This window comes from Camellia sinensis, chromosome 5 (assembly GCF_055761805.1).
Source record: "Camellia sinensis isolate YWXY chromosome 5, ASM5576180v1, whole genome shotgun sequence".
NCBI classification, from domain to species: Eukaryota; Viridiplantae; Streptophyta; class Magnoliopsida; order Ericales; family Theaceae; genus Camellia; species Camellia sinensis.
The window spans coordinates 120,644,879-120,672,224 of NC_138965.1; the positions used below are offsets into that span (position 1 = coordinate 120,644,879).

Here is a 27,346-nt window from a genome sequence, read left to right on the forward strand (position 1 = left end):
TGTTATAAGTTTGGGCTAGAGGCTGCTTCCCACACCACCATCATTCCAAAATGAAATAGATTCATCATTACTAACTCTCCACTTAACACATTTCCTAAGAGTGTTTCTGTTTTTACAGATACTTTTCTAGATGTACGAGGATTTCTTTTTCTGGGTCCAGTTTAAAAAGGAATTATTTTTTAAATATTTGGATTGAAGCACTTTGCAACATATTTGTTACTATCACTCAGGATGTTCGACCCAAGCTTGCTGAGGAGGGCTAAGTTTTGGTCCCTGGCCTTTCTAATGCCAAGATCTCCATCTTCTTTACTCTTGCACACATTATCCCAGTTGAGTAGATGGACTTTTTTGCTATTTTCAGTATCTCCGCATAGGAAAATTCTGCTGATTTTGTCAGTCTCATCACAAACTTTCCTAAGGAGCTCCATGGTTTGCATGTTGTAGCTGGGAATGGCAGAAGTGACTAACTGGATGAGTGTAAGGAGAGATTTCTAGTTTTCCACCCTGAGAGTCTGGCTTTTAATTTCTCAATAGTCTCATTGAATAAGTTTTTGTTGACTTTTTTGTAAGGAAGAGGGGATCCCAAATATTTTTTAAGGACCTGGCTTTGTTGCAAGGGAGGTTGGGGGAAACAAAAAGTTTAGATTTCAGATAATTGACGTTCTGCCCAGATACTTCACAGGATTCATTAAGAACTTCCATGATGGACTTACAATTGGTATGATCAGTTCTGGCAAACAGGATAGGTTATCAGCAAAAAAAAGATGGGATAGAGAAGGGCTATTTTTTGAAGCTTTTATACCTTCCAGGAGTCCTCACTAACTTTAGAGTTTATCATATTAGACAATCTTTCCATACAAACTACAAAGATATAAGGTAAGAGAGGGTTTCCTTGTCTAAGGCCTCTTTCATTACAGATTCCCTCAATGATTTCACCATTCTAGAGGATGGCAGATTGATTATTGGTGACACAACTCATAATCAGATCTGTCCAATTGCCATTGAGTTTGAATTCATTTAAGGTATCTTTAATAAAGTCCCAGGATAGTCTATCATAGGCCTTTTCCAGGTCAACCTCAAATATCATACCACCCCCTCTGCTTTTTTTGTTTATCAAAGTATGAATGATTTCTTGTGTGATAATGATATTATTAGTGGTGTTTCTCCCAATGATGAAACTACTTTGATTTGGGCTAATAATATTATCCAGGAGAGGTCTGATTCTACCAACAATAAGCTTGGTGATGATCTTATAGGAGACATTGTAGAGGCTTATGGGTCTAAACTACTTGATACTCTCAAGGTTATCAATTTTGGGAATCAACACAATTAGGGTCTCATTAACCTTGTCAAGCACTTTATTATTTTGAAAGCATTTTAAAACAACGTCACACATAGATTTACCCACAGTGATCCAATATTTCTGATAGAATATAGCTTGCATGCCAACCTTTCTTGGTGCGTTGAAGGCACCAATATCCTTGACAGCTCGCAAGATTTCAAGGTTAGATATGGGTTTCATGAACTCATCATTCTCTTCTTTAGTAAAACAGGTTTGTGCAATATTTCTCCAATGATCAAGAATCTGAGTATCAGTTCTTTTGAAGAGATTAGAGAGGTAATCTAAAATAATAGCCTTGATTCCTTCTTTCTCGTTAATCTTAATTTTCCTTTTCTTGTTGATTGTAGACAAATAAAAATACCAGGTGTTTCTATCTCTAAGGGAGATATGCTTAGATCTAGATTTTTGAAACCAAAGCATTTACTCTTGGAATAGAGTAACATTATATTGCTTAGATCTAGATTTTTGAAACCAAAGCATTTCCTCTTGGAACAGAGTAACATTATATTGCTTAATGAGGTCCTTTTCTAAGATCTGTAAATTATGAGAGAAGTTATTGGTCAAAGCTCTTTGGATGCCTTCAATCCTAGCCAATAAATGTCTTTTCCTTTTAAAAATATTACAAAAGACCTCCTTGTTCCACTCTGAGACTCAGAGAGTGTACTCAAAAGCGTCATCATCATTCAAACACATATTTCAATACACAAAATCCAACAAAAAATCTATTCATCATTCCAAAGACAAACTTTTTTCACTTCCTAAAATAATTAAATAACTAAAAAGCCACTAAAATTACTTATTCCCAAGCAGACTCTGAGTCTCACAAGCTTAACATAAATACATTAGTCTCTCTTAATATTTTAATTAGCATAATATTTAGTCTTATTTTCATCAATAATTCCTTAATCGTATAAATCAAGTGACGATATTATCACATCTTTTACACTAAAATATATCTCACATTGCTTAGCCCTGTATCCACACATCATTTGTTTTAGTTTTAATTGTTTTGATCTTTCTAAAAATGGTCATTAGTATAATTATGCTAAATTTGTGAAATTTATTATATTTGTTTGTTTATTAGGCTAAAATAGTCTACTAAAAGACAAAATAGATTAAAATAGTTAATAAGATAAAATATCGCATCCAATTTATAATCATTTTACATTTTCTTTCACAACCATCAAATCAACTACAACAACAACAACAAAAAAAAAAAACCAACTTTGGGATTGAATGTTCTCAACCGGGAAAGAGAACCAAAAAATCAGAAGTAAACCCTCTAAAGCCATCTATGTCCACAAAAGTTGATTGCAAAGAAAGAGTACGAGCGACCTTATGAAAGGATAGGAGATTTATGTTAACCATAGTTAATCTTGACCATAATCATGACTTGATTCCCACCGACTAACATCATTTTGCAATGAATAAGAAAATTCTTACTCCTGTGAAGCGAAGCTTAGAAATTAATGATCAAGCAGGGATTGAGGTGTCTAGGAATTATAACTCAATGATTGTTGAAACTGGGGGTTATAAGTCATTAACATTTGATGAGCGAAATGCAAGGAATTACATTGACAGAGCTAGAAGATTGATGCTTGGAGAAGGAGATGTTGATGCACTTCAAAAATATTTTTTGAGGATGCACGCACAAAATTCGAGTTTCTATTATATGATTGATGTTGATACTGACTTTCGAATTAGAAACTTGTTTTGGGTAGATGCAATGAGTCGGGCGGCATATGAAGAATTTGGAGATGTTTCATTTGACACAACTTATCTCACTAACAAATATGATATGTCATTTGCTCCATTTATAGGAGTTAACCACCATGGACAGTCGATTTTGCTTGGTTGTTGGTTGTTATCTAGTGAAGACATGGATACATTTATTTGGTTATTCAAATCATGGTTAAATTGTATGTCAGATCATCCTCTAAAAACTATAATAACTGATCAATGCAAAACTATGCAAAATGCTATAGAAATTCTTTCCAAATACTCGACATCAATGGTGTTTATGGCATATAATGAAGAAAATTCCGAAGAAATTAAAAAGCTATTCCCAATATGAATCAATGAAGTTGGCTTTGCAAAATGCAGTGTAGGACAATTTCACAAAAGATGAATTTGAGATGAGATGGAAAAGGATGATTGCAGAATTTAATCTTTATGAGAATCAATGGTTGGGGGTATTATATGATGAGCGACATCAATGGGTTCCTGTCTATGTGAAAGACATTTTTTGGTCTGGCATGTTAACTACATAACGAAGTGAGAGCATGAATGTCTTTTTTGATGAATATGTCAACCCGAAGACTACATTAAAGCAATTTGTTGAATAATATGAAAATGCCTTGAGAAGTAAGGTAGAGAAAGAGAAGAAAATTGACTTCAACTCAACAAAAAGTGTTTGATTGCCTAACTGTGTATGGTTTTGAGAAGCAATTTCAGGATACCTACACCAATGCAAAATTCGAAGAAGTGCAAGCAAAGATGAAAGGACTACGTTATTGTCAGCCGTGTCTGTGAAAGAAGAGGGTTCAATTTGCACATACTTTGTGAAGGAAGTCGTCGTAGTTTTTGGGAAAATGAAGCATGTGGACTTTATTGTGTATTATAATTCGACTGAAGTTGATGTTCAATGTATGTGTCGGTTGTTTAAATTTAGGGGTATCATGTATGCTCACTCACCCGTTGTGCTCATTGCAAGATGCATAAATGAGGTTCCAAATAAATTCATTTTACCACGATGGAGAAAAGATTTGGATAGAAGGTACACATGCAGCAAAACCACATACACTGGCTTTGGGGATGATTTCAATGCAAAGGTTTATGATAAGATGAACAAAAAATTGATTGGCATTATACAAGTAGCTAGGAACTCTGAAGGCAAAATCAAAATTATCGGTCGTGGGTTGGATGAAATCAATGCAAGAGTGATGAAAGATGATGAGGGTGGTAGGAGTAATGTACTAGCTTCTACTAGTAATGTGCCACCTATTACTAGTAATGTACCATCTTTCCTGATTGGGAGCATTAATAGAAAAACAATCAGTAATACGATGTTGTTTAGTCCTTTGGTTGCTCGCTGAAAAGGTCGTCCAATTACTAAACAAAAGGTCACCAAAGTAGATCAAATAGTGAATCGGTTGAAAGCAAGCAAAACAAAACATAACAAATTGAAGGTAAATTTCATGGTATTCTCTATTTATTTTTCAATATTGTATCATTTCTCTTTATTGAACTTATCATTTATCTCTACTCATTCATCTTGGTTAATATAAGGTACTAAGGTGCTTGGAGTTGAAGCTCAATCTCAACCTCAACCTAGTGCATGTAGAGAGCTTTATCCTTGTATGGTTGGCATGCAAAATAGTGTGTATGTGCCGGTACGTATACATAATATGAATTTACATCGATCAGTTTATTTTATTTGTCAACAATGCATAGTAAACTGGTTTTTTTCATGTCATTGTAATTGAATATGGAGAAATGGTAAATGCGATTGGAGGCATACCAGGAAATATGAACATTATGAGAAGACAAAGTTTGATGACTGTTCCAACCCATATTTATGGGTTCGACACATCTCTTATCCCATCGGAATGTATTGGAGGCACATCGGGAGTTATTGACATGGTGTGAACTCAACAATCCATGAGTGCTATGAATCAAATTTATGGAGCCCTACTGTCTTCTTTTGTTGACTTTAATGTACAAATGGACCAAAATGAGTCTCATTTTTGTTAGCTGAAAACTTGTAATTTTAACTTGGAGTTTATTTTGTGGTGAGAGTAATTTAATGCAACTTTTTTTGTTACTTGATGGAGCATAATTTATGAGATTTATAGAAATTTGATGTTGCTTTGTTGTTATATTTGCTGTCTTGAAAAATATGTCTCCTAAAACTGTGTTGAAAAACCTGTGTGAAAAAATCTGTGTTGAAAAACCTATCTTCAAAAACCTATGTCCAAAAATCTTGCTTCAAAAACTGTATTCAAAAACTTGTGTGAAAACACAGATTTTTTAACAGAAATTTTGAGCATAGTTTTTTGTACACAGATTTTTCCACACAGGTTTTTGTACACAGTTTTTGAAGTAAGATTTTTGGACACAGGTTTTTGAAGACAAGTTTTTCAACACAGATTTTTTAACAGATATTTTGAACATAGCTTTTTCAACACAGGTTTTTCCACACAGGTTTTTGAACACAGTTTTAGAAGACAGATTTTTCAAGACAGCAAATATAACAACAAAGCAACATAAAATTTCTATAAATCTCATAAATTATGCTCCATCAAGTAATAAAGAAAGATGCATTAAATTACTCCTATTACAAAATAAACTCCAAGTTAAAATTACAAGTTTTCAACTAACGAAAATGAGACTCATTTCAGTCCATTTGTACATTGAAGTCAACAAAAGAAGACGGTAGGGCTCCATAAATTTGATTCGTTGCACTCATGGATTGTTGAGTTCGCACCATGCCAATAACTCCCGGTGTGCCTCCAATACATTCCGATGGGGTAAGAGATGTGTCGACTCCATAAATCTGGGCTGGAGCAGTCATCAAACTTTGTCTTCTCATAATGTCCATACTTCCGGGTGTGCCTCCAATCGCATTTACCATTTCTCCCTATTCAATTACAATGACATGAAAAAAACAGTTTACTATGCATTATTGACAAATAAAATAAACTGATTGATGTAAATTCATATTATGTACACGTATTGGCACATACATACTGTTTTGCATTCCAACCATACAAGGATAATGCTTTCTACGTGCACTAGTTTGAGCTTCAACTCCAAGCACCTTAGTATCCTATATTAACCAAGATGAATGAGTAGAGATAAATGATAAGTTCAATAGAGAGAAATGATACAATATTGAAAAAAATAAAGAGAATATTATGAAATTTACCTTTAATTTGTTTTGTTTTGCTTGTTTTCAACCGATTCACTATTTGATCTACTTTGGCGACCTTTCATTTAGTAACTGGATGACCTTTTTGGTGAGCAACCAAAGGACTAAGCAACTTCGTATTACTGATTGTTTTTCTATTAATGCTCCCAATCGAGGAAGATGGTACATTACTAGTAATAGGTGGCACATTACTACTAGAAGCTGGTACATTACTCCCACCACCCTCATCATCTTTCATCACTCTTGCCTTGATTTCATCCAACCCACAGTCAATAATTTTGATTTTGCCTTCAAAGTTCCCAGCTACTTGTACAATGCCAATCAATTTTTTGTTCATCTTATCATAAACCTTTGTATTGAAATCATCCCCAAAGCCAGTGTATGTGGTTTTGATGCATGTGTGCCTTCTATCCAAATCTTTTCTCCATCGTGGTAGAATGAATTTATTTAGAACCTTATTTATGCATCTTGCACAACGAGTGAGTGAGCACACATGATACCCCCTAAATTTAAACAACCAACACATACATTGAACATCAACTTCAGTCGAATTATAATACACAATAAAGTCCACATGCTTCATCTTCCCAAAAATTGCGATGACTTCCTTCACAAAGTATGTGCAAATTGAACCCTCCTCTTTCACAGACACGGCGGATAATAAAGTAGTCTCTTCATCTCTACTTGCACTTCTTTAAATTTTGCATTAGTGTAGGCATCCTGAAATTGCTTCTCAAAACCATACACAGTTAGGCAATCAAACATGGATTAATATTGGGAATAGCCTTTCAATTTCTCCAGAATTTTTTTCACTATATGCCATAAACACTATCGATGTCGAGTATTTGGGAAGACAATTTCTATAGCATTTTGCATAGTTTTGCATTGATCAGTTATTATAGCTTTTGGAGGATGATCTGACATACAATTTAACCATGATTTGAATAATCAAACAAATGTATCAGTGTCTTCACTAGATAACAACCCACAGCCAAACAAAATCGACTGTCCATGGTGGTTAACTCCTACAAACGGAGCAAATGGCATATCATATTTGTTAGTGAGATAAGTTGTGTCAAATGAAACAACATCTCCAAATTCTTCATAAGCCATCCGACTTATTACATCTGCCCAAAACAAGTTTCTAATGCGAAAGTCAGTATCAACATCAATCATATAATAGAAACTCGAATTTTGTGCTTGCATCCTCAAAAAATATTTTTGAAGTGCATTGGCATCTCCTTCTCCAAGCCTCAATCTTCTAGCTGTGTCAATGCAATTCCTCATAACTCGCTCATCAAATGTTAATGACTCATAACTCCCAGCTTCAACAACTATTGAGTTATAATTCCTAGACACCCCAATCCCTACTTGATCATTAATTTCTAATCTTTGCTTCACATGAGTAAGAATTTTCTTATTCATTGCAAAATGACGTGAGTCGGTGGGAATCAAATCATGATTATGGTCATGGTTAACAATTGGAGGTATTCCAATTGTGATTTTTTCACGTTAAATTATTGTGTCGATTTGTCTTTAATTGTTTGGTTGAGATTATTATTTATTGTGTAAAAATTGAAACATAATCTCAAATCAATATCTCAGAAATTTTTAGATTTTTCACAATAATTATTTTCCTTAAGGGTTTGAGTTCTCTAAAGTTATTATCTCAAACATGTTGTTAACTATATGTTGGAATATATTTGTTTAAAAAAATAAATGACAAATATAATTTTAAGAATAATTATTCATTTTGTGTAATATAAATTTGATTTAAATATATGGTTATTGATATTCAATCTCCCATCCTTTTGTAAGGTCGCTCGTACCATTGCTTTGCAATCAATTTTTGTGGACAGAGATGGCTTTAGAGGGTTTACTCCTGATTTTTGGTTCTCTTTCCCGATCGAGAACATTCAATACCAAAATATCTTAATTCTCCATTATCGCCACAAACTTGTGTTTTATAAACTATGGAAAATCCAACATGTTTAGCATTTTTGGCATGAAATGTATACACTTCTTGCTTTGAGCTAAAACACATACCCCTCTTAGACTCCTCAACTTCTTCACTCTCATTTAATAAAATATTCTCACCACTATTCGAATCAATCTTCATTTCTGCTCATTCAAAATTACAATTCAATATTCATCAACAATGCAAGTCTAAAAAACAAAATGACTTGTGCTTTTGAAAAACAATTTTTTTGGTATTAAAAAACAGTTCTGGAGTACCCTTTCAATATTTTTTTTTTCCTTCTAAAAATCAATTCATGACGCAAGCTCTGGTATTTCAATTTGATTACAATTTCCAAACAAAAAAAAAAAAAACAAGATTGAAAAACAGAATAAGTTTCCAAACAAATTGCAAAACAGAATAATAGATTAACTTTAAAAAAAACAGATTGAGCTCTGGAGTACTCAAAATCTGTGTTCAAAATCTGTTTCAACTTTGTTTGTTCCAAATAATAACTTTTGGTATTAAAAATCTGTTTGACTTTTGGTATTAAAAATATGTTTGAACACAGATTTCCTATTGTGTATATATGCATGTATATATATGTATAAGAATATTGAAACAGAGAGGACATAACATAAAGAGACAAACTGACCTAGAGGAGCATGGAAGTCCAAGTTGGAGGAAAATGCTAAACGGCGGAGGAGGGAGAAGACGTCGGACGGTAGGGGTGGGCGCGGGTCAATTGCGGCCACAGAACTTCCAATCCGCTATCTGTCCGCCAGATTGGCGGATTAGAGAAAATCAATCTGCATCCGTCCGCCAATCCGGCAGATGTGGATTGAGCAGATTAGCGGATGGATGCGAATCGATTTGGCGGTTTAAAATTTTATAAATTTTCAACATAATTCAACTTGTGTACTTTCTCAAAAAAAAAAAAAGAAAAAAAAAAGAAGAAAGTATTACAATCAATGACTTAAAAAAATATTACAATCACTGCATGCCTCATCCAAAGTAAGAAACTTTGAAACTTTAGAATATCGCAATCACTGCATGCCTCATCCATATACTACAATCACAGCATGCCTCATCCATATAAAGTATTTTTTTTTTCAATTCAAAAAAGATATTCAAGTTGAAAACTTTTTTTCAACAGAATATTTAAACTCTTTATTAATTGAAAACACAAACAGAATATTTAAACAAACTGAAAACACAAAGTCTTATAAATTACTAGAGGTGCTCGCGGTTCGGCGGTTCGGTTGCGACCAAAGGAATCTCAAATCCGCCATCTGTCCGCCAGATTGGCGGATTGGAGAAAATCAATCCGCAACCGTCCGCTTGTTATCATGCATCCGTTCAAAATGCGGCGGATCGGTTCGGTTCGGGTCGGTTCGGTCGGTTTTGGCAGATCAATATATCCATTGCTCACCCCTAGTGGACAGTGGAAGAGAGTGACGCCGGACGACAGTTCTATAGATTCGGAGCGAGAGAGGGAAGACGAAGGAGAAGGAGACAGTGAATGCCAGACGGTGGAGGATGGACAAGACGCTAGACGGTGGAAGAAATGGACGACGGAGGAGAGGGACGGCAAGAATAGATCTTGAAAATGGAACATTAATCTGTGTTTTACATTAGAGCGAAAGAAGTAAATTTTTTTTATTTTTTTATTTTTTTTTACACAGTGCGTGAAACACACGCACCATATATGCAAATATTCTTCATCTTGCCTTACTGGCTGCCAGCTCCTTAGCGGCGCTTTTAGAGCTTCCGATTTAGTGCTCTAAATCGAAACTGTTATATATGTGTAGATATATTGTGTCATTTTAAAATACATACTTTTTTTGGGTAAGTTATAAATACACCCCTAAGATATATTTAAAATACGAATTGTTCTTGTATTTTGAAAAATTATAAATATTCCCTTTATAATGATTTTTTTATTTAATAGAATTAGCGAAAAAATAAAATTTCTAACTGTTTTCCTATACAATAATAAAATTACCTGAATTATTAATTGAAATATATTTCTGACATCATTAAAAACTGTTAATTGATTTGATAATTTATTGATAAAATGCACCATTTGTTATGAAATTAAAAATTTTAGAAGGTGTGATGTAATTTCTAGAACTACGGAGGACAATTCGTATTTTAAGCAAATCGCAGAAAATGTATTTGTTAATTTTATTTTTTTTATTTTTATTTTTTTGAGGTGCATACCATATATGCAAGTTATACCACAAATTGTCAAATTTAAAAAGCTCGTTTGAGAAATGGCTTTTTTAACTTAAAATATGAGATGGGAAAAAAATCAATATGTTCGAGCAGAATTTTGACTTTTTACAAAAAATATATATATATATATATATACACCCCCCAAAAAAAAATAGAGTGAATAGAAAGTCATCTTTGAATTTTATTGTATGAGTATTTTTTTTTAATATTTTTTTATTAAAATAGTCCATTACCAAACGAGTTCTACATCATTTAACCATTTACATTTACATCATAAGTATAAGCATGTTTTCTGTCTTTAGGTACATCTTTTTAAAAAAATAAATAAAATAAAACTAAGTTAATTATATTTTTATATAAATATTAATATATATAATGAGCATAATATATATTTCATATTATTTATTAGAAGTTGGGTGGGGTTGCAAATAACGTTCTCAAATCTAGCCAACTTAACAAATGGATTTAAAAATCATTTTAGCTCGATCCTATAAGTTTTAATATCAATTTCAACTCATTAAGGTCTATTTTGGAAAGAAAGAAAAATATTTAGTAAATTACAAATACATCCTCTAAAGTTTGTTTAAAATATGAATTGCCCCATGTGGTTTGAAAAATTATAAATACCTCTCTGTCAGAATTTTTTATTTAACAGAATTAATTGAAAAAATAAAATTTCTAACTGTTTTCCTATACATAATAAAATTATCTAAATTATTAATTGAAATAAAATTTTAACATCATTAAAAACTGTTAATTAACTTGATGATTTATGAATAAAAAGACTTATTTGTTATGAAATTAGAAACTTTTAGAGACATATTGTAATTTCTAAAACTATAAGAGTAATTCGTAATTTAAATAAATTTTAAGATATGTCTTTGTAATTTACTCAAAAGTATTTGCTTTTAACTTATTTTTAAAAGTCAAAAACCAGTTTATTTAAGTAAAAAGCATTTTGAAAGTTAAAAATAAGTCAACAAATGAATTATTAAAATACCCTCGTATGTGTGGAAAAAGAAAAAATTATATGATGGTAATATGATCAATTTATAATTTTGCAAGTAATGTGACATTATATTAAAATAATTTTTAAAAAAACAAAAAAGTGCTTATTTTCATCTTCCCAAATAATTTTATAAATATGCCAAAAAACAAAAACGAAAAATAAAAACAAAAACAAAAAAAACTAAATATTTTCAACTTCCCAAAATTGAATTAAGTCAATTGGGATTAGCGAGGTGGACCCCCAGTTAGGTTTATAATTTGGAAAGTTGGACATGATGGTAACATTGAAATTTTATATTAGAATAAAAACTAGAAAAATACTACATTCTAAATTTTTTAACAAACCTCTTACATAGATATGAGACCCATATCCATGTGAGAAATTTGGTAAAAAAAAAAATAATAATAAATTATTTAAAATCTCTAATATCACTCTAAAAAAAATATTAAAAAGTGTGTGAAATCAAAAAGGAATGGTAATAGCCTGCATTGGAGAGGTGATTTACATAATCCAAGGTTCTGAAATAGACATGCCGCTAACACTTTTCTACTTCAAATTCAAAAAATAGTGAAAAAAAATTTGAAATTTAAAAGGAAAATTTATTAAGACATCCCTTTTTAAATATTTGTATCCCAATTAATTCATAACATATTCTTGTATTTCAATAAATTCTATTATTTGGACAATTAATCTACCAAATCTTAATTCTAATATTTAAAGTATTTTATGAACAGTCCTACCTTTATAAATATTTTTAAACTCTTAGTAATTTGATGATGTGAATATTCATATTTGAGTATGAATGTTCACATCACAGAACATTCACACTGTCAATGTGCATATTAATGTTCGCTTCACCCTATTATTATTAAGGGATATTTTGATAATTATGTCACTCATAAGATTTACTGAAACATAAAAAAATAATTTAAATTAAGTGAAATATAAGTAGACGAAGAAGATTTATGAATAAATGCCCGAGTTTAAAATAATATAATTATTATAGACCATTAATTTTAATTTTTAATGACCTGTAATAATTTCATATCTTAAAATGACTATCTCCATTCTTACCTAAGAAAAATTGACTTTTAAGCTTTAAAAATGTGTGAGCTCAGTATAAAATTTGCACATTCGGCAAACAAAACATATCCGAATCCAAAACATATCCGAATCCATTTCTTACAGGCCTAAACTAAATCAGGTCCATTGGATTGTTAAAAAGTGAAGCGCTGAGTAGCGTGCTCGCACATCAAATGATGTGTCGAGTAGGGTTGGGCATAGGGTCATCCGACCCGCCCAAACCGCCCTACCCGATCCGAACCGCCCATGTATGAACGGTTTCACAAATACATTAGGATAGGGTGCGGTTTGGATTTTATCTAATTTTCGGGTTGCGAACGGGTTGCGGGTTTGACCCACAACCGCCCGCATAAAACCTTTTTTTTTTTTTTTTTAATCTAACTGTTCAAAAAAACCCCTTTTTTCCCCTTCAAATCTGATCATTCAAAAAAAAAAAAACCTAATCAAACTCACTCACTCTATCTCCTCTCGGTCTGTCTCTCACTCTCACTCTCACTCTCACTCTCGCGATTTTCATCTGCACTGCATGCACCCACTGATCGAGTCTCTCTCTCGTCGCAAAATCGACCAATCGACCGATCGACCTCATCACATACCTCACAAGTAAAGCCCCTCTCTGAATCTCAGTCTCTGTCTATGTCTCTCTTCCTGATCTTTGGTTTTTTTCCAACATATCAAATCTCTGTGTCTCTGATCTGTCTCCATCACTCTCTCATCTCACAGCCTCTTACTCTCTAATTTTGCATTTGCACCGATCGGCTCTCTCTCATCGCAAAATCGACCGATCAACCAACTCTCTCATCGCACCGACCGACCTCACATCACAGGTAAGCCCCTCTCTCTCTCTCTCTCTCTCTCTCTCTCTCTCTCTCTCTCTCTCTCTCTCTCTCTCACCCCGATCTTTGATTTATTTTGCAACATATCAGATCTGTTAATTTTTTTTTTTTTTTTTGTAGCAACAGATCTGTCTGTGTTTGTTTGGAATGTATGTTTTTTTTTTTTATTTAATTTTTGATTTAATGTATGTGTTAATTTTTGGAATTAAATCTATTGAATTAAATGGAGTATCAGTTCATAAATCTATCTGTGTCTATATAATTTTTGAAATTAAATCAGTTTTTTTTTTTTTTTTTGAATCTGTATTGAAATTGGATCTGTATTGAATTGCACCATAATGGGTTAAACTTGGCTTAAATTTAAGCCTTTAAATGAAGTCCAGGATTTAGTTACAGCTGCTTAGATTTTATTATTATTATTATTATTATTATTATTATGTTTTGTTCTTTTCTATAACCTCCCTACACCTTTGTATCATCATCTGAGCACACGTAGTTCACCAACACCTAAACAATGGTAGTGCACAACTTGTTAAGTTTTTATATGGAGGACACGAATTATAAGAAATATTCAGTCCAGTTTGGTGTCTTGAATTGACTTACTCATATTTTTTTGAAAACATGAGAAGCCAACAGGGGGATATTGTAGGAATTTATTGATAAGAAAGTAAAATTTAAAGATCACAAGAGTTGCAGCCTAGGACTCTTGCCTTGTCTAGCTCTTTGAATAAGAAAACCATTAACCCTAAAACAGTAAAGACTTGAAAACTTTGCTGTCATTATAATGTCTCAGTTGACAGAAGAAATCATTAAACAGTTTACTGCTGGCAATTCGCCTAGAATGGATAATAGCATATTATGATCCTTTCATGAGGAAACATGAACTCCCATGTCCAATTCATTTTGGCTGTGGATAGAGAACTTGAAGTGGTTCTTTTATGGTTATGATAACAACCATATACCTGTTTTGATTTTCTTCAAGATATAATACTAAGATCTCTGTGATTTATCCCATATGGTAAGAGAAGGGTTACTGATTTTTTGAGAAGTCCACTTATTAACTTGGAACAAAAACTGGATAGTGCTTATTGCTTTCAACTTGTCACATGGTTATGTAAAAGCCATAGTTTTATCTTAACATGAGACTCATGAAAACATCCTATTGTAATTTTGAGTTGTTGGGCCAAAACTGTTCAAAATCAAGTTATGTTTCTCACCCATGTGCTTAGTTTAACATGTAGAGTTCCTTCTTTCTTTTTCCTTTTTTTTTTTTCTTTTTTTTTTTTTTTTTTTTTTGAGGTCTGTGACATTAGTTTGCTAGCTATAGTTTTGAAATTATCAGAAATTAGTAAATGAAGTAGATGAAAACTCTTGCTGTTCAATAGTGGGTCATTTTTATATTTAAAAAGAAGAGTTGTGAAGAAAAATATTTGCATTGTGAAGGCCATGATATTTATGTTAATTTGTTGAAGCTAGTTAAATGTGGCTCCTCCTTGTATATTATCCACTTACTAGTGGCTGGTTTTACAAGTGATTACCAAGGTGGGTAATGAATATGATATATACTTTTTTATACACTTTTTTTCTCAAAAGAATTATGAAGATTGAATATTAAAGTTTATATTTTTTTGTTCAGGATTCATGAAAGTTGGATTGGATGATTCATGATGAAGTTTGATATCTTAGAAATATTTTTATTTTATTTCATGGGCTTGAATTGAATGAAGTTTGGCAACAATTTTTTTTTTTAATTGCATTTTGGTTTTGGATGAATGTAAGTTAATGAATTTTTATTTTTAATTTAATTTTTATTTTTATTTTTTGCATTTTGGATGAATGTAAGTTAATGAATAATTACTTCTTTTTTTTTGGTATTTGGGTTAGGAATGATGAATGTAGGCTTTTTTTAATTTGGGTTAGGAATGATGAATGTAGAATGAATGCAAGTTAATGATGAAGGTAGATTTTGAATGATCGACAATGCTACGTAGCTCAAATTTTGTGGCTCAAATGGCCAAAACGACGTCGTTTTGAGTACAGAACAACATAAAAATGGCCAAAACGACGTCGTTTTGGCCATTTGAGCCACTTTTGAGCCACAAAATTTGAGCTACGAGACATTTTCCTTGAACGACTTATTTAGGTTATGAATTTATTTTGTTGTGTTTTTTATTTTATAAGTTTTTTTATAAGTTTTAATTCATTAATTATTAATATTAGAGTATTTTAGAAAATGCGAGGAAAAATGTCTAAAACAAATATTGATAAAAAATGAGAAAAAAAAAGGTTTAACAAAAAAATTTTAAAAAAAAATTCAATCCGCAAACCACCCACAACCACCCGTGTAACTGCGAATCCTATTTGCACAAATCACAAATCGCATTACGAGTGGCTACGGGTTAATTTTTTCTTAAACTGCATACATACGAACGGATCCAAACCGAACCACGGACACCCTCGAGGAAATAGATCAAACAAAATCGATAAGCAAACTATGCGTGGGCCTGGACTGTCCTTTCCGGAGGTGTGTTATCAAGCAGAATTATCAAGCAGACTCTGAATTATCAAGTCAAGGGGGCATGCTACTGACCAAGTTTGACAAAAATATCAACATCCTCACCAAAATAATTCATTATTTTTTGGGGGATAAATTAAACTCACCTGTCTTACATTTAAAAAATATATATATACGCATCTTTTAGTAAAATTAATTGAAACTAAGACTTTGTTTGACAAATGGTGATTTTAATTAAAAAATTAAAAAATTATTAAAAAAATTAAAAAGTTAATAATTATATCAAAAAATCAAAAAATTTCTTTTCTCTCTTTTTTAGGGCAAATTACATATACACCCCTCCAGGTTTGACAAAATTACAGATACCCCCCTGAGGTTTGAGAAATTACGAATTTCCCCCTGAATGCTATATTTGCATAAGAAATTAGGGGGTAATTTGTTATGAAATATAAACCTCAGGGGGTAAATTGTTATGAAAATACAAACCTCAGGGGGCGGGATGTAATTTCCGAAACCTCAGGGGGGTATCTGTAATTTAACCAAACCTGGAGGGGTGTATATGTAATTTGCCCAATTTTTACACATCTTTTCGTAAAAAATAAAAATTCATCCCAAACATACTAATTTTTTTACATTATATTTTAACTAAAAAGTCAAAAAGTTATTAAAAAAGTATGTTCTCAAACGAGGCCTAAATTATAGATAAGCACTAAAATCAACAAGGATAAATCAATAGAGAAAAGATAATAATTTTATTTTTTTAATTTATATAACTGACAAATTAAAGATAAAAAATAATTTAATTACTATATAAATTAAAATTTTAAGAGAGACGAACATAATTATATTAAAAATGTGAGATTAATTTTTTTTTTATTTTAAAATTTAGAGGGAGTGAGTATAATTTGTTTATTATTATTATTAGTTTATTATTTTTTTTCCATCTTAACAACCAAAGCACATGACTCACAATTCTATCATGAAGGAGGTCACTTTTGACATCAAGAATGCGCTTCACGCACAAAACACTTCTTTGCCATTGTCAAGGGCACTATGACGTCATGATTTAATTTTTGCATATATGATAGGGTTGTTCAGAAATTCGTTCAAATCGGTAATTCGAACCAAATCAGATTGAATCGTACGGTTTGGTTCAGTTCTGTTAAGAATTGGTTCGGTTTCGGATTAAGAAGTATGAGAATCATAAAAACGGTTCGATTAATAGATTTTATGAAAAAATCGCGGTTCGAACCGAACCGAATCTAACCGAACCGAACCGAATTTTAAAAGTTATATATATATATATATAACATCAAGTTTTATTTTTATTAATTGATTTTTTATAATTTTAATGATATTAGGATGGTATAGATATGTAATATTAAGTAATGCCTTAATATTATTAGTTTTTATCATAAGTTAAATGTAATTAGTTTGAGTAATTATTTTGCTAATATTAATAATTTATTCTTGTAAATAGAAATTTTTGGAACCGTAAACCAAACCGAAACCGAACCGTTTTTTCAGTTTGGTTCTGGTCCAGTTTTACAAGTGTAACAGTCTGGTCTGGTTCTCAAAATCACAGAACCGTTAGGATCGGTTCGGTTCTTGAATTTTCTCAGAACCGAACCAATTTGGACTGTGTACACCCCTAATATATGATACGATCAACTTTTTTTTATAGCCATCATCGTCAAACCACCATATTTCCCTCCAGTTACTCGACCGCTTCCCTGAAGGAAGAAGCTATATATAAAGCAGTAATGATTTAGACTCTCACAAAATATCACTTTCACGATCCTCACTTACTTGTGATTAGTACAAGTAAGAAAGAGAAAAAAAAATAAAAATACAAACACATCATTAGTCCACATCACTATAGGGGTGGTGGGGGTTTCCCCAGAAGGGGGTCCCAAACATTTTTCTATATAAAAATAAAAATAAAATAAAACAAAATATTTATTATTTATTGATATGTTAAAATTATCATTTGAAGGGGCTAAATATGAAATGGGTCGGACTCAAGCCTTAGGCCGGTCCAATCCCCTAAGCCCAAATCCAAATGGGCCAGATGAGCATGTGGGCAACCCAACTAAGCCCAATTCCATTACTAACAGTCCACCAAAGTCCTCAAAGCACTTAGGCCCAACTCGCAGTGGAAAGGTCAGTCCAGCTGCGATATTGGGCTAGGGCCGAGCTGCAGGACCCATGCTATGGGCCGAACTGGTGAGTTGAACCCATCAGAAGAACCAAAGTGGGCCGAATCCGCACACAAATATCTGAATGGGCTAGCCCAAACTAACAGCAGCCTCGCAAAGGGCTGAGTTGAGGCATTACGGCGCCGAGCTGAGGGAACCTCTCAAAGAAACGTGGAAGCTATGAGTATATGCATGTGCAAGTTGCCACCTTAGTTGGTCCCCTACACCTAAAATCACGGAAGCAGTTAAACCAGAAGAATGTGATTTGTTATCAGCATGACTACAATGAGTATGAGCACCCTTTGACAACTACCAGATGGTCCCCCACCGTGGGCCATGCTAAAAGGAAACTTGGCAGCACCAGAGCTCCATGAAACCATCTTGGGAAGCAAGCAAGGAGTTCTATATAAACTACCCTAACTTCACATTGAAGGTAACTGAACCAATCCAAGTTGAACCCCACTTACTAAAAAATAAACTCTCTACATTTCTTCTCCGATCACTGATTCCCACACCGAAGGGGTTATCCAGCCAACCCCGGTCGGGCAGCTCTTACGGTGCGTCTTGTTGCAAGAACTTCAATCATTGCATAGTCTAACTGAGTGCGGAGCCCCGATCCACTTTCATCTGGTGCGGTATCCGATACGCACAATTGGTGCGGTGAACGTGGATCACATTGTCTCTGAGCTCTGCACTTGATTTCGGCGATGGGGATTGAGGACATCCCACCTTCGACACATACTCCATAGACGAAGAAGACAAAGGAAAAAGGCTTGGCACTCCCAACAGTCCCAGAAGAACAAACTGGACACAATAATCGGACCCCCGAATCCGTCGAGCATCGACTACCCTTCGCTGGAGGTTCTTCTCATCACTTTCTTCTGGAAAAAGATTACAGAGATCGAATCATAGACTCCATGGGAATGGAGATACAGGAATTGAAAGCGCAACTTAAAAGGGTGCTGGGTGATCCAACAGAAAAGAAGACTGAAGCAGAGCCCTCTCGCTTACGACGGAGGAGCTTATCCAGAGAACCACCAGTGAAGAAGTTTCCCAGAAATGAGTATGGGCAACAAAGCTAGCCAATCCCGGTACAGAGTGAAGCGGCGAGCAGCCACACTCGTGGGTCACGCCAGAGAAGAGCTAAGAGGCAGAAGATGGTTAGCCAACAGACTGAATACCCTCCTCGAGACCTTCGAACTTGGCTGATTGGCAACAAGCAGAATGAACAACGTCGGGATCATCTAGACTGTACCATTCACCAGAGAGAACACCGAGCGCTGGATAGGCTTGTCTTCTCTCCATTCTCCCTAGAAATTGAGGCCATGAGACCCCCCAAGAAATTCACCCTGCCAAAGTTCACATCGTACGATGGGAAGTCAGACCTACTAACACATATTAGCCATTAAAGACAGATGATGTCTCTATAGAGCCGAGATGAGGCACTGATGTGCAACGTCTTCCCGTCCAGCTTGGGAGAAACCAGACTTCGCTGGTTCGATCGACTCCCCACAGGATCAATTTATGACTGGAAGCAGCTCTCCAAAGAATTCTTAGCCAGGTTTTTTTCCAACACGAAGATCCCAAAAGAGCCAGATACACTGTTCGGTCTCCGAAAGGAGTAGGAAGAAATGCTGCGCAGTTATGCTAGGAGGTATTGGGAAGAGTACAATGACTTAGAAGAAAACGTTTGCAGTGAGCAGATGGCGGTTATGTCCTTCAAACATGGTCTGCGCCCGGAAAGTAAGTTGAGACAGTCACTTACCAAGCGCCCGCCCACAGCACTGAAAGATTTACGTGCTAGGATTGAGCAGTACGCTCGCCTCGAGGATGACTAGGTCCCCATCGAGGAAGCATCCACAGAACAAACAAATCGGCACAAGAAGAGAACGGACCGAGGGGAACACCAGGGACTCACAGTAAATAAGGTAGATAAGTCCAAATCTCACAAAGTAGTCGTGACCGTATTCAAGGAACCCATCTATTGTATCTTGGAAAAGATCAAGAGGGAGCCCTTCTTTGTTTGGCCGCCGAAAATGTTGGGAGATCCGACTCAGCGTAATCAGAAGCTCAGATGCATCTATCACCAAGACAGGGGGCATATGACTCAGAACTGCAGAGCGCTGAAGCAACACTTGGAAGACCTAGTAGCAGCTGGACACCTCTAAGATTACATTGATCAAGATAAAGCAGTGACCGAACTGGGAACCCACTACCAGAACTGAACATTGAGCACCCACGTCGACTGATAATAAATGTGATCCATGGAACAGCAGCCCAAGAACGTGAAGAGGCACTGAAAGAATAGATTGCTAAGGCTGTGCAAATTCAGCAGGTCATGTCAGTGGAGCCCGCGTCGAAAAAGGCACGCACAGCACCCAAATCCCCCTTGTGCACTGTTTTATTTACTAGAAAAGATTTAGAAGGCATACATCACCCACATACTGATGCACTGATTATAACTGTGGGAATTGGGAAATGGTTTGACGTAAAACGAGTCCTGGTAGATCAAGGCAGTGCAATAGACATATTGTATTATGACTTGTTTAGAAAAGCTTGGTCTCTCAAAACAGCACCTCACCCCAGCGGTAGCTTCATTAGTCAGCTTCAAGTCACAGCCAGAATGACCACTTGGCATAATAGTGTTGCCAGTTGTGGCAGGAACAAAGACAATCCAGATAGAGTTTCCAGTTATTAATACACCTTCCCCTTACAACGCCATACTTGGCTGTCCATGGATTCACCAAATGGAAGCGGTCCCTTCAACCTACCACTAGGTCATCCATTTCCCAACGGAACACAGAGTAGAGCAGATCTCAGGGGATCAAGTTATGTCCAAACATTGCTTCACAGCGGCATTGAAGGCCAAGCAACTTTGTAATCGGGTACAGACAGTAGAAGTGGCCGAACAGCCAGTCTTGGAAGATGTAGGGGGAGCCTAGAGGAAAAGATGGTAGAAGATTTGGAGAAAGTCCTGGTAAAGGAGGATGATCCAGAAAAGTACTTCCTTATCGGTACCTCGCTAGGCACTGATGAGAAACTTAAACTACTTGAACTGCTGAGGAAAAATATGGAGGTATTCGCATGGTTAGCATATGATACTCCAGGGCTGAATCCAGAATTTGCTTGCCACAAACTCAACATCAACCCTTCCGCTCGGCTTGTGGTACAAAAAAGTCGGAGGTCCTTAGTTGAGCACACTGAAGCAATAATTGCCAAAGTTGAAAAACTCCTGGCATCGGGAACGATTAGAAAAGTTCAATACCCACAATGGTTGTCCAACACAATTGTAGTAAAAAAGAAGAATGGAAAATAGAGGGTTTGTATTGACTTCACCTGCCTAAACAAAGCTTGTCCCAAAGACAGTTTTCCTCTGTCTCGCATCGATCAACTGGAAGACTCAACAGTAGGGCATGAGCGCATGAGTTTTCTAGACACTTATAGCGGTTACCACCAGATACCACTGTTCGGCCCGGATCAGGAGAAGACATCATTTATCACCCCAAGGGGCACTTATTGTTACAAAGTAATGCCGTTCGGTCTCAAGAACGCCGGAGCGACCTACCAACGAATGATCACTCGAATGTTCAAGGACCAACTCGGAAAGATCATGGAAGCATATATAGATGATATGTTAGTAAAAAGCAAGCTCTCTACAAACCATCTTGCGGACTTAAGAGAAGTCTTTGGTATCCTGAAGAACCATCAGCTTCGCCTTAATGCCTCGAAATGTGCTTTTGGGGTAGGAACAGGGAAGTTCTTGGGATATATGGTCACTCACAGAGGAATCGAAGCAAATTCGGATCAGATCAAGGCAATACAAGAGCTTGAAGTACCAACGAAGGCTAAAGAGCTGCAGAAACTGGCCGGGATGGCCGCCGCCCTGAATCGGTTCATCAACAAGTCTTCAGACCGGATGAAGCCTTTTTTCCAGCTGTTGAGAAAAAAGGCAGCGTTCGAATGGAGTCCCGAGTGTACCGAAGCATTGAAAAGTCTCAAAAGATACCTCAGTACACCACATCTTCTGTCTACTCCAGAACCAGGAAAGGAGCTGTACCTATATCTAGCAGTCTCAAATCATGCCGTAAACACAGCATTAATGCGAGAGTTAACAAGGCACAGAGGCCAGTATACTATGTTAGCAAGACTTTACTAGATGCCGAGACACGATATCTACCCTTGGAAAGTTAGTTTACGCGCTGTTTATCGCCTCAAGAAAATTGCAACATTATTTCCAGGGGCAGACCATCAATGTCCTCACTGAATTCCCCTTCAGATCTGTATTCAGCCGAGTTGATTTCTCTGGCCGAACAGCAAAATGGGTGGTAGAACTTGGTGAGTTTGACATTTGGTACCAGCCCAAGACAGCAATCAAGGCCCAGGACTTGGCAGATTTCATCGCCGAATTTGCTCCCACCCAGAGTGCAGAGCCAGGGAGTCCCAGTTCGGTACAGGTGCCATGCACCACCGAACAGGGAAAGCACTGCGTTTTGGAAGCATGGAAACTCTTTATTGGAAACATCTGGCAACTTTATGTCGACGGATCATCCAATAACCAAGGCTCGGGGCAGGAGTAGTACTTATCTCACCAGAGGGATTTATCTGGGAGCAGGCTCTCAGGCTCAGTTGGAAGGCTTCTAACAATGAGTCGGAATACGAAACATTGTTTGCTGGCTTACGCAGTGCCAATCACTTCAATGCAGAACAACTTCTTGTTTTCAGCGACTTACAACTGGTGGTAAACCAGCTCTCTGGGGTCTATGAAACACGAGACAAAAGAATGGCTATGTACGTAGGCAAGGCCAAAGATGTGACAACCCTCACCTCTGATTAGTGCTAAACTGTGATTGAGCATGATAAGTAATCGATTAAGTTGAAATTCTGAACTGATTGTATGAAAATGTTGCCTAATTACATTTCTATCTATTCATGTCTTGATTTTGGACTGAGAATTGGGAGCTTTATCGGCGACCAAATCAGAAATTGATTAGTGTTATATGCTAATTAGAATTTATATGATTTTATGGTAGGTTTAATTAAAAGTTGATTTGGAATGATTAAATTATATTAAATAAAGTTAAATTACATTAGTTTGCATTTATTACACTTTTGCCACTTAGTGGCCTAATTCTAGACCAACACTCCTTACACCTTACACATGTTGATGCACCATTTTTATTCATCTTCTTGACCCCAAAAACAATGAGAGAGAGGGAGATAAGAGAAGTTTGGTTTCAACAAGAAATTAGCTTGGAAAATTAGAAGACTTGAAGAGAGATTGCAAAATTAGGCTCTTACATTTGGGATTCTAGACCTAAGGTAGGGAACTCATCCTCTCAATTACGAATTTAAGTTGTATCTTGCATGGTTCACTGAAATATTGGAGATTAGAGTTAAGTTTTAGCCCAAAGTGTTGAATTATGAGGCATTGTGTACATGCATGTCCATATCATAGTGTTTTGAAGTCATTTTCATGAAATTCCCACATGCATGTTCTTATTTTAGTTTTGGTCCATGAATTGATTATGTTCTTGAGCACAATCTTGCATTTTATCTTGTTTAGAGCATTGGAGTTCATAGGAGCTCATGCATGTTATGTTCTTACTTAGTTCTTGAAAGTTTCTTTGAATTGTGTTCAATTGTCTCACCTTTGGGCTTGATTTTACAAATTGATCTTCAAAACATATTGTAGTATGAGTTTCCAAGTATTTTCCAGAAAATTGCCCCAAAAGGTTGAGTTTTGATGTGTTGAATGCTTGGTTTGAGTTTTGGAGGCAAATCTGGAAATTCCAGATTTTGGCTTCCACGCTCGAGCGAAGGATTCCATGCTCGAGCAACCATCTTTTGTTCAGAGCTCCACTCGAGTGACGAAATGCTGGCTCGAGCGTAGATTGCAAGTTCTCAGGTTTTTGTGCACGCAGACGCACGCTCAAGCGACGAGACCTACGCTCGAGCGAAGAGCTATGTCTCACGCTTGAGCGGGGATTTTCAACATCCAGTACTTTTGCATTTTTACAGACCGCTCGAGCGAAGGAGTTCACGCTCGAGCGACCCCTCTGTTCTGGTAAGCTCGCTCGAGCGTAGAAAGCCATGCTCGAGCGAGACCCCTGTTTTCAGCAAATTTTGAAAAGTGTTTTAAAGTACATCTTTGCATCCTCATTCCACCCTAGGCATTCCTAGGCCATGTTTAAGGCATCTTAATGAGGATAATGTTATAGAACCACACCAAGTCAAGTTTAGGGGCTAAGCTATTAATCCTAAGTGTGTAACTTAGTGTGTGTTCATTCTGTAACTGTGTAGGGTTGGCATCCGAGGACGCTCATTAACTTGTCTATAGCCCAGTGCTCTGTGAGTAACAATGTCGTAAAGATACGTTCAATTATAATTGTTTCTGAACGATTGATTATAATGCTTTCCGAAATGGCATCATTTACTGAATGAATGTTTGTCATATTTGTAAACTGTACTCGTGGCATCCATAGCAACTTACTGTTACTGTCACTGCTACTGTTACAGAGATCTCTATCGGTTCCAATGTTGGGACCACTACTGTTTACTGCTTGATGGCCATCAATTGACTGTTCAGTCTGTCAAGACCTACTGTACTGTTTTGCTATTGGATGTACTACTTATGACTATTATGGTTTCTAAATAATTGTTATGGCATGAAATATGAGCCACTGATTGAGTAACTGTTTTACTGATACAAGTGACTGTTTTAATTACTGAAAGGACATTAATTCTTAACCCCTTTACGCATATGTTGTTCACTGGGCTTTAGCTCACTCTTTATATTTATATGTAGGTGTCCAGGCACCGGACCGAAGCTAAGAGCGTCAAGTTAAGCTCCCATTTTGTCAAGCCAACCTTTGTGCCTCACCTCGAGGTTCCAACTGCATTCAAGCTAAGGCTGTTTCGGGTGTTCAGGATCACCGTTCTGTCTCCGTCTCGTATTGACTGAATAAGACTTGTACTGTACAGTTTTGTTGAAGGGACTTGGTCCCTAACCAGGATATTATGTATATATGTTTTAGTTATGAATGTGGCTTGTGCATAAAAGTCTTTTTGCATTAAGGTTTTCACAGCTCATTGGACATCTTTTATTTATTGTTTTGACTTCCGCCAGCCCCTCTACTCTGTACTATTGTCATTACTGTTAAGCAGGCCTTTGGTAATCACGAATGGTATCAAAGCAATATCAAAGCACAAGTTATACCGCACACACGTGTCCAAATGAGCTATAGGATGTCCTAGAAAAGTAATTACGGCATTACATGAGCATGAGAAAGTGTGTGTGGCCATGATATGAATATATGTGCTAATGTGCTAATGTGTTTAAGTCAGCAACTCCCTATGTTTATTATTACCGTATTGCATATAGTGAAATGGACAATGCAAGGAATACCGATGAATCTGAATCATGTGAAGCAAGAATGGCAAGGTTGGAGAGAATGGTGAAACTATTGACTGAAAATCTAAGGCAACAACAGAACCAACAATCCCCACCTCCTCCAGTACAGCCAGAACCAAATGTTAACGATGATGTAATTGCTTTGACACAGAAGTTCAGCAAAATGAAACCACCATCATTCCAAGGAGGCCTTGAACCACTAAAGGCCGAAGCATGGGTTCTAAAAACTGAAAAATTATTTGAAGTGTTTCCGTGTTCTGAAGCACACAAGGTATTACTGGCTACCTTCACCTTACAAGAAAAGGCCAGATGGTGGTGGATGCTTGTCCGTGACACCAACAATGCTATGACTTGGGCTCAGTTTAAAGAAGCCTTCTTTGAAAAATACTTTCCTCAGTGTGTCATAGACCGCAAAGTGACTGAGTTTGAACAGTTGAAACAAGGTACCATGTCAGTAGCAGAGTATGAATCGAAATTCACTGCACTCGCCAGATATGCACCACACATGGTGGACACTGATTATAAAAAGGCCAAGAAGTTTAAAGGCCAGCTCAATGTAGAAATACTTGATCGAATCAATGTTCTGAAGTTACTTAAGTATGTGGATGTTCTTGACCGAGCAATAATAGCTGAGTCGAACGTCGAAGCTTTAAAACAGACTGAAACACCAGCGACTGAGTGGCGCAGTAAGAGACGGGGTTTTAAGTTTAAGAAAGGCCAGAACAGTTCATCAAACAAGAAGCAAAATACAGGGTCAATGAACAGTTCTAATCAGGGAAGCGGTTCCATACCACCCTGCTCCGAATGTGGAAAAAGGCATAAGGGGGTTTGCTATAAATTTTCTGGTGCTTGTTACAGGTGTGGCAAGGTGGGCCACATGGTCAAAGATTGTCCTTCCACTTCTCAAGGCAATAGTAAAGCTGCAGCTAGTGCTGCAGCATCAACTGTTACACTGAAACCCAATCCCAAAGCTACTGGAAAGGAGCCTTTGAGGCAAGGCCGAGTGTTTGCACTTGTACCGGGAGACATGCAGAACACCGAGATAGTTGTGTCAGGTATACTCTCAATTTGTGCTCAAAATGCATATATTCTTATTGATTCAAGGTCTACACATTCTTTTGTCTCGCATGCTTTTTCACAAAAATTAAATAGACCACTAGAACCCATGACCTATTTGTTAGCTATATCTTCACCCACTGGGGGATCCATGACTTGTGCTTATGTGTATCCTGCATGTGAGATTGTTGTTGGGGATGTACATTTGTATATTGATTTACTGCCTTTGAACATTGATCATTTCGATGTAATTTTGGGAATGGACTGGTTAACAAAATATCATGCTACCATAGACTGTGTAATGAAACAAGTTATTTTTCGTCCACCTGGCTTGCCTGAATTTGTGTTTAACGGAGTTGGTGTAGTACCTCCCCCATATCTGATTTCGTCCATGAAAGCATTCAAATTAATCAAAAATGGGGTGTAAAGGGTATTTATGTTGCATATTGACTGCACCTACTGATACTAAAACTAATGTGGACAGTATTCCTATAGTCAGAGAATTCCCAGATGTTTTTTCAGATGATTTGCCAGGGGATTTGATTGATAGGGACATTGAGTTCACTATTGAAGTATTACTGGGTACACAGCTAGTTTCCAAAGCTCCGTACAAAATGGCACCTACCGAACTGAAAGAATTGAAAATTCAGCTACAAGAGTTGTTGGATAAAAAGTTCATCAGGCCCAGTACTTCACCATGGGGCGCGCCAGTTTTATTTGTGAAGAAGAAAGACGGCTCACTGAGACTATACATTGACTACCGTGAACTGA

At 36.0% G+C, this 27,346-nt stretch overlaps 1 protein-coding gene across 1 annotated transcript; it reads right to left on the reverse strand.

The window, feature by feature from the left end:
* Positions 1 to 7,220: 7,220 nt before the first annotated feature.
* LOC114274093 (protein FAR-RED IMPAIRED RESPONSE 1-like) lies at positions 7,221 to 7,697 on the reverse strand. The gene has a single exon (XM_028215961.2). It carries the CDS (start codon positions 7,695 to 7,697, stop codon positions 7,221 to 7,223), a length of 477 nt encoding a protein of 158 aa, XP_028071762.2.
* Between the last annotated feature and the right edge of the window lie 19,649 nt (positions 7,698 to 27,346).

What these genes read in the sequence shown, in the direction of transcription:
- LOC114274093 (XM_028215961.2), bottom strand. Translation starts at nt 7,697, where the DNA reads ATGAATAAGAAAATTCTTACTCATGTGAAGCAAAGATTAGAAATTAAT.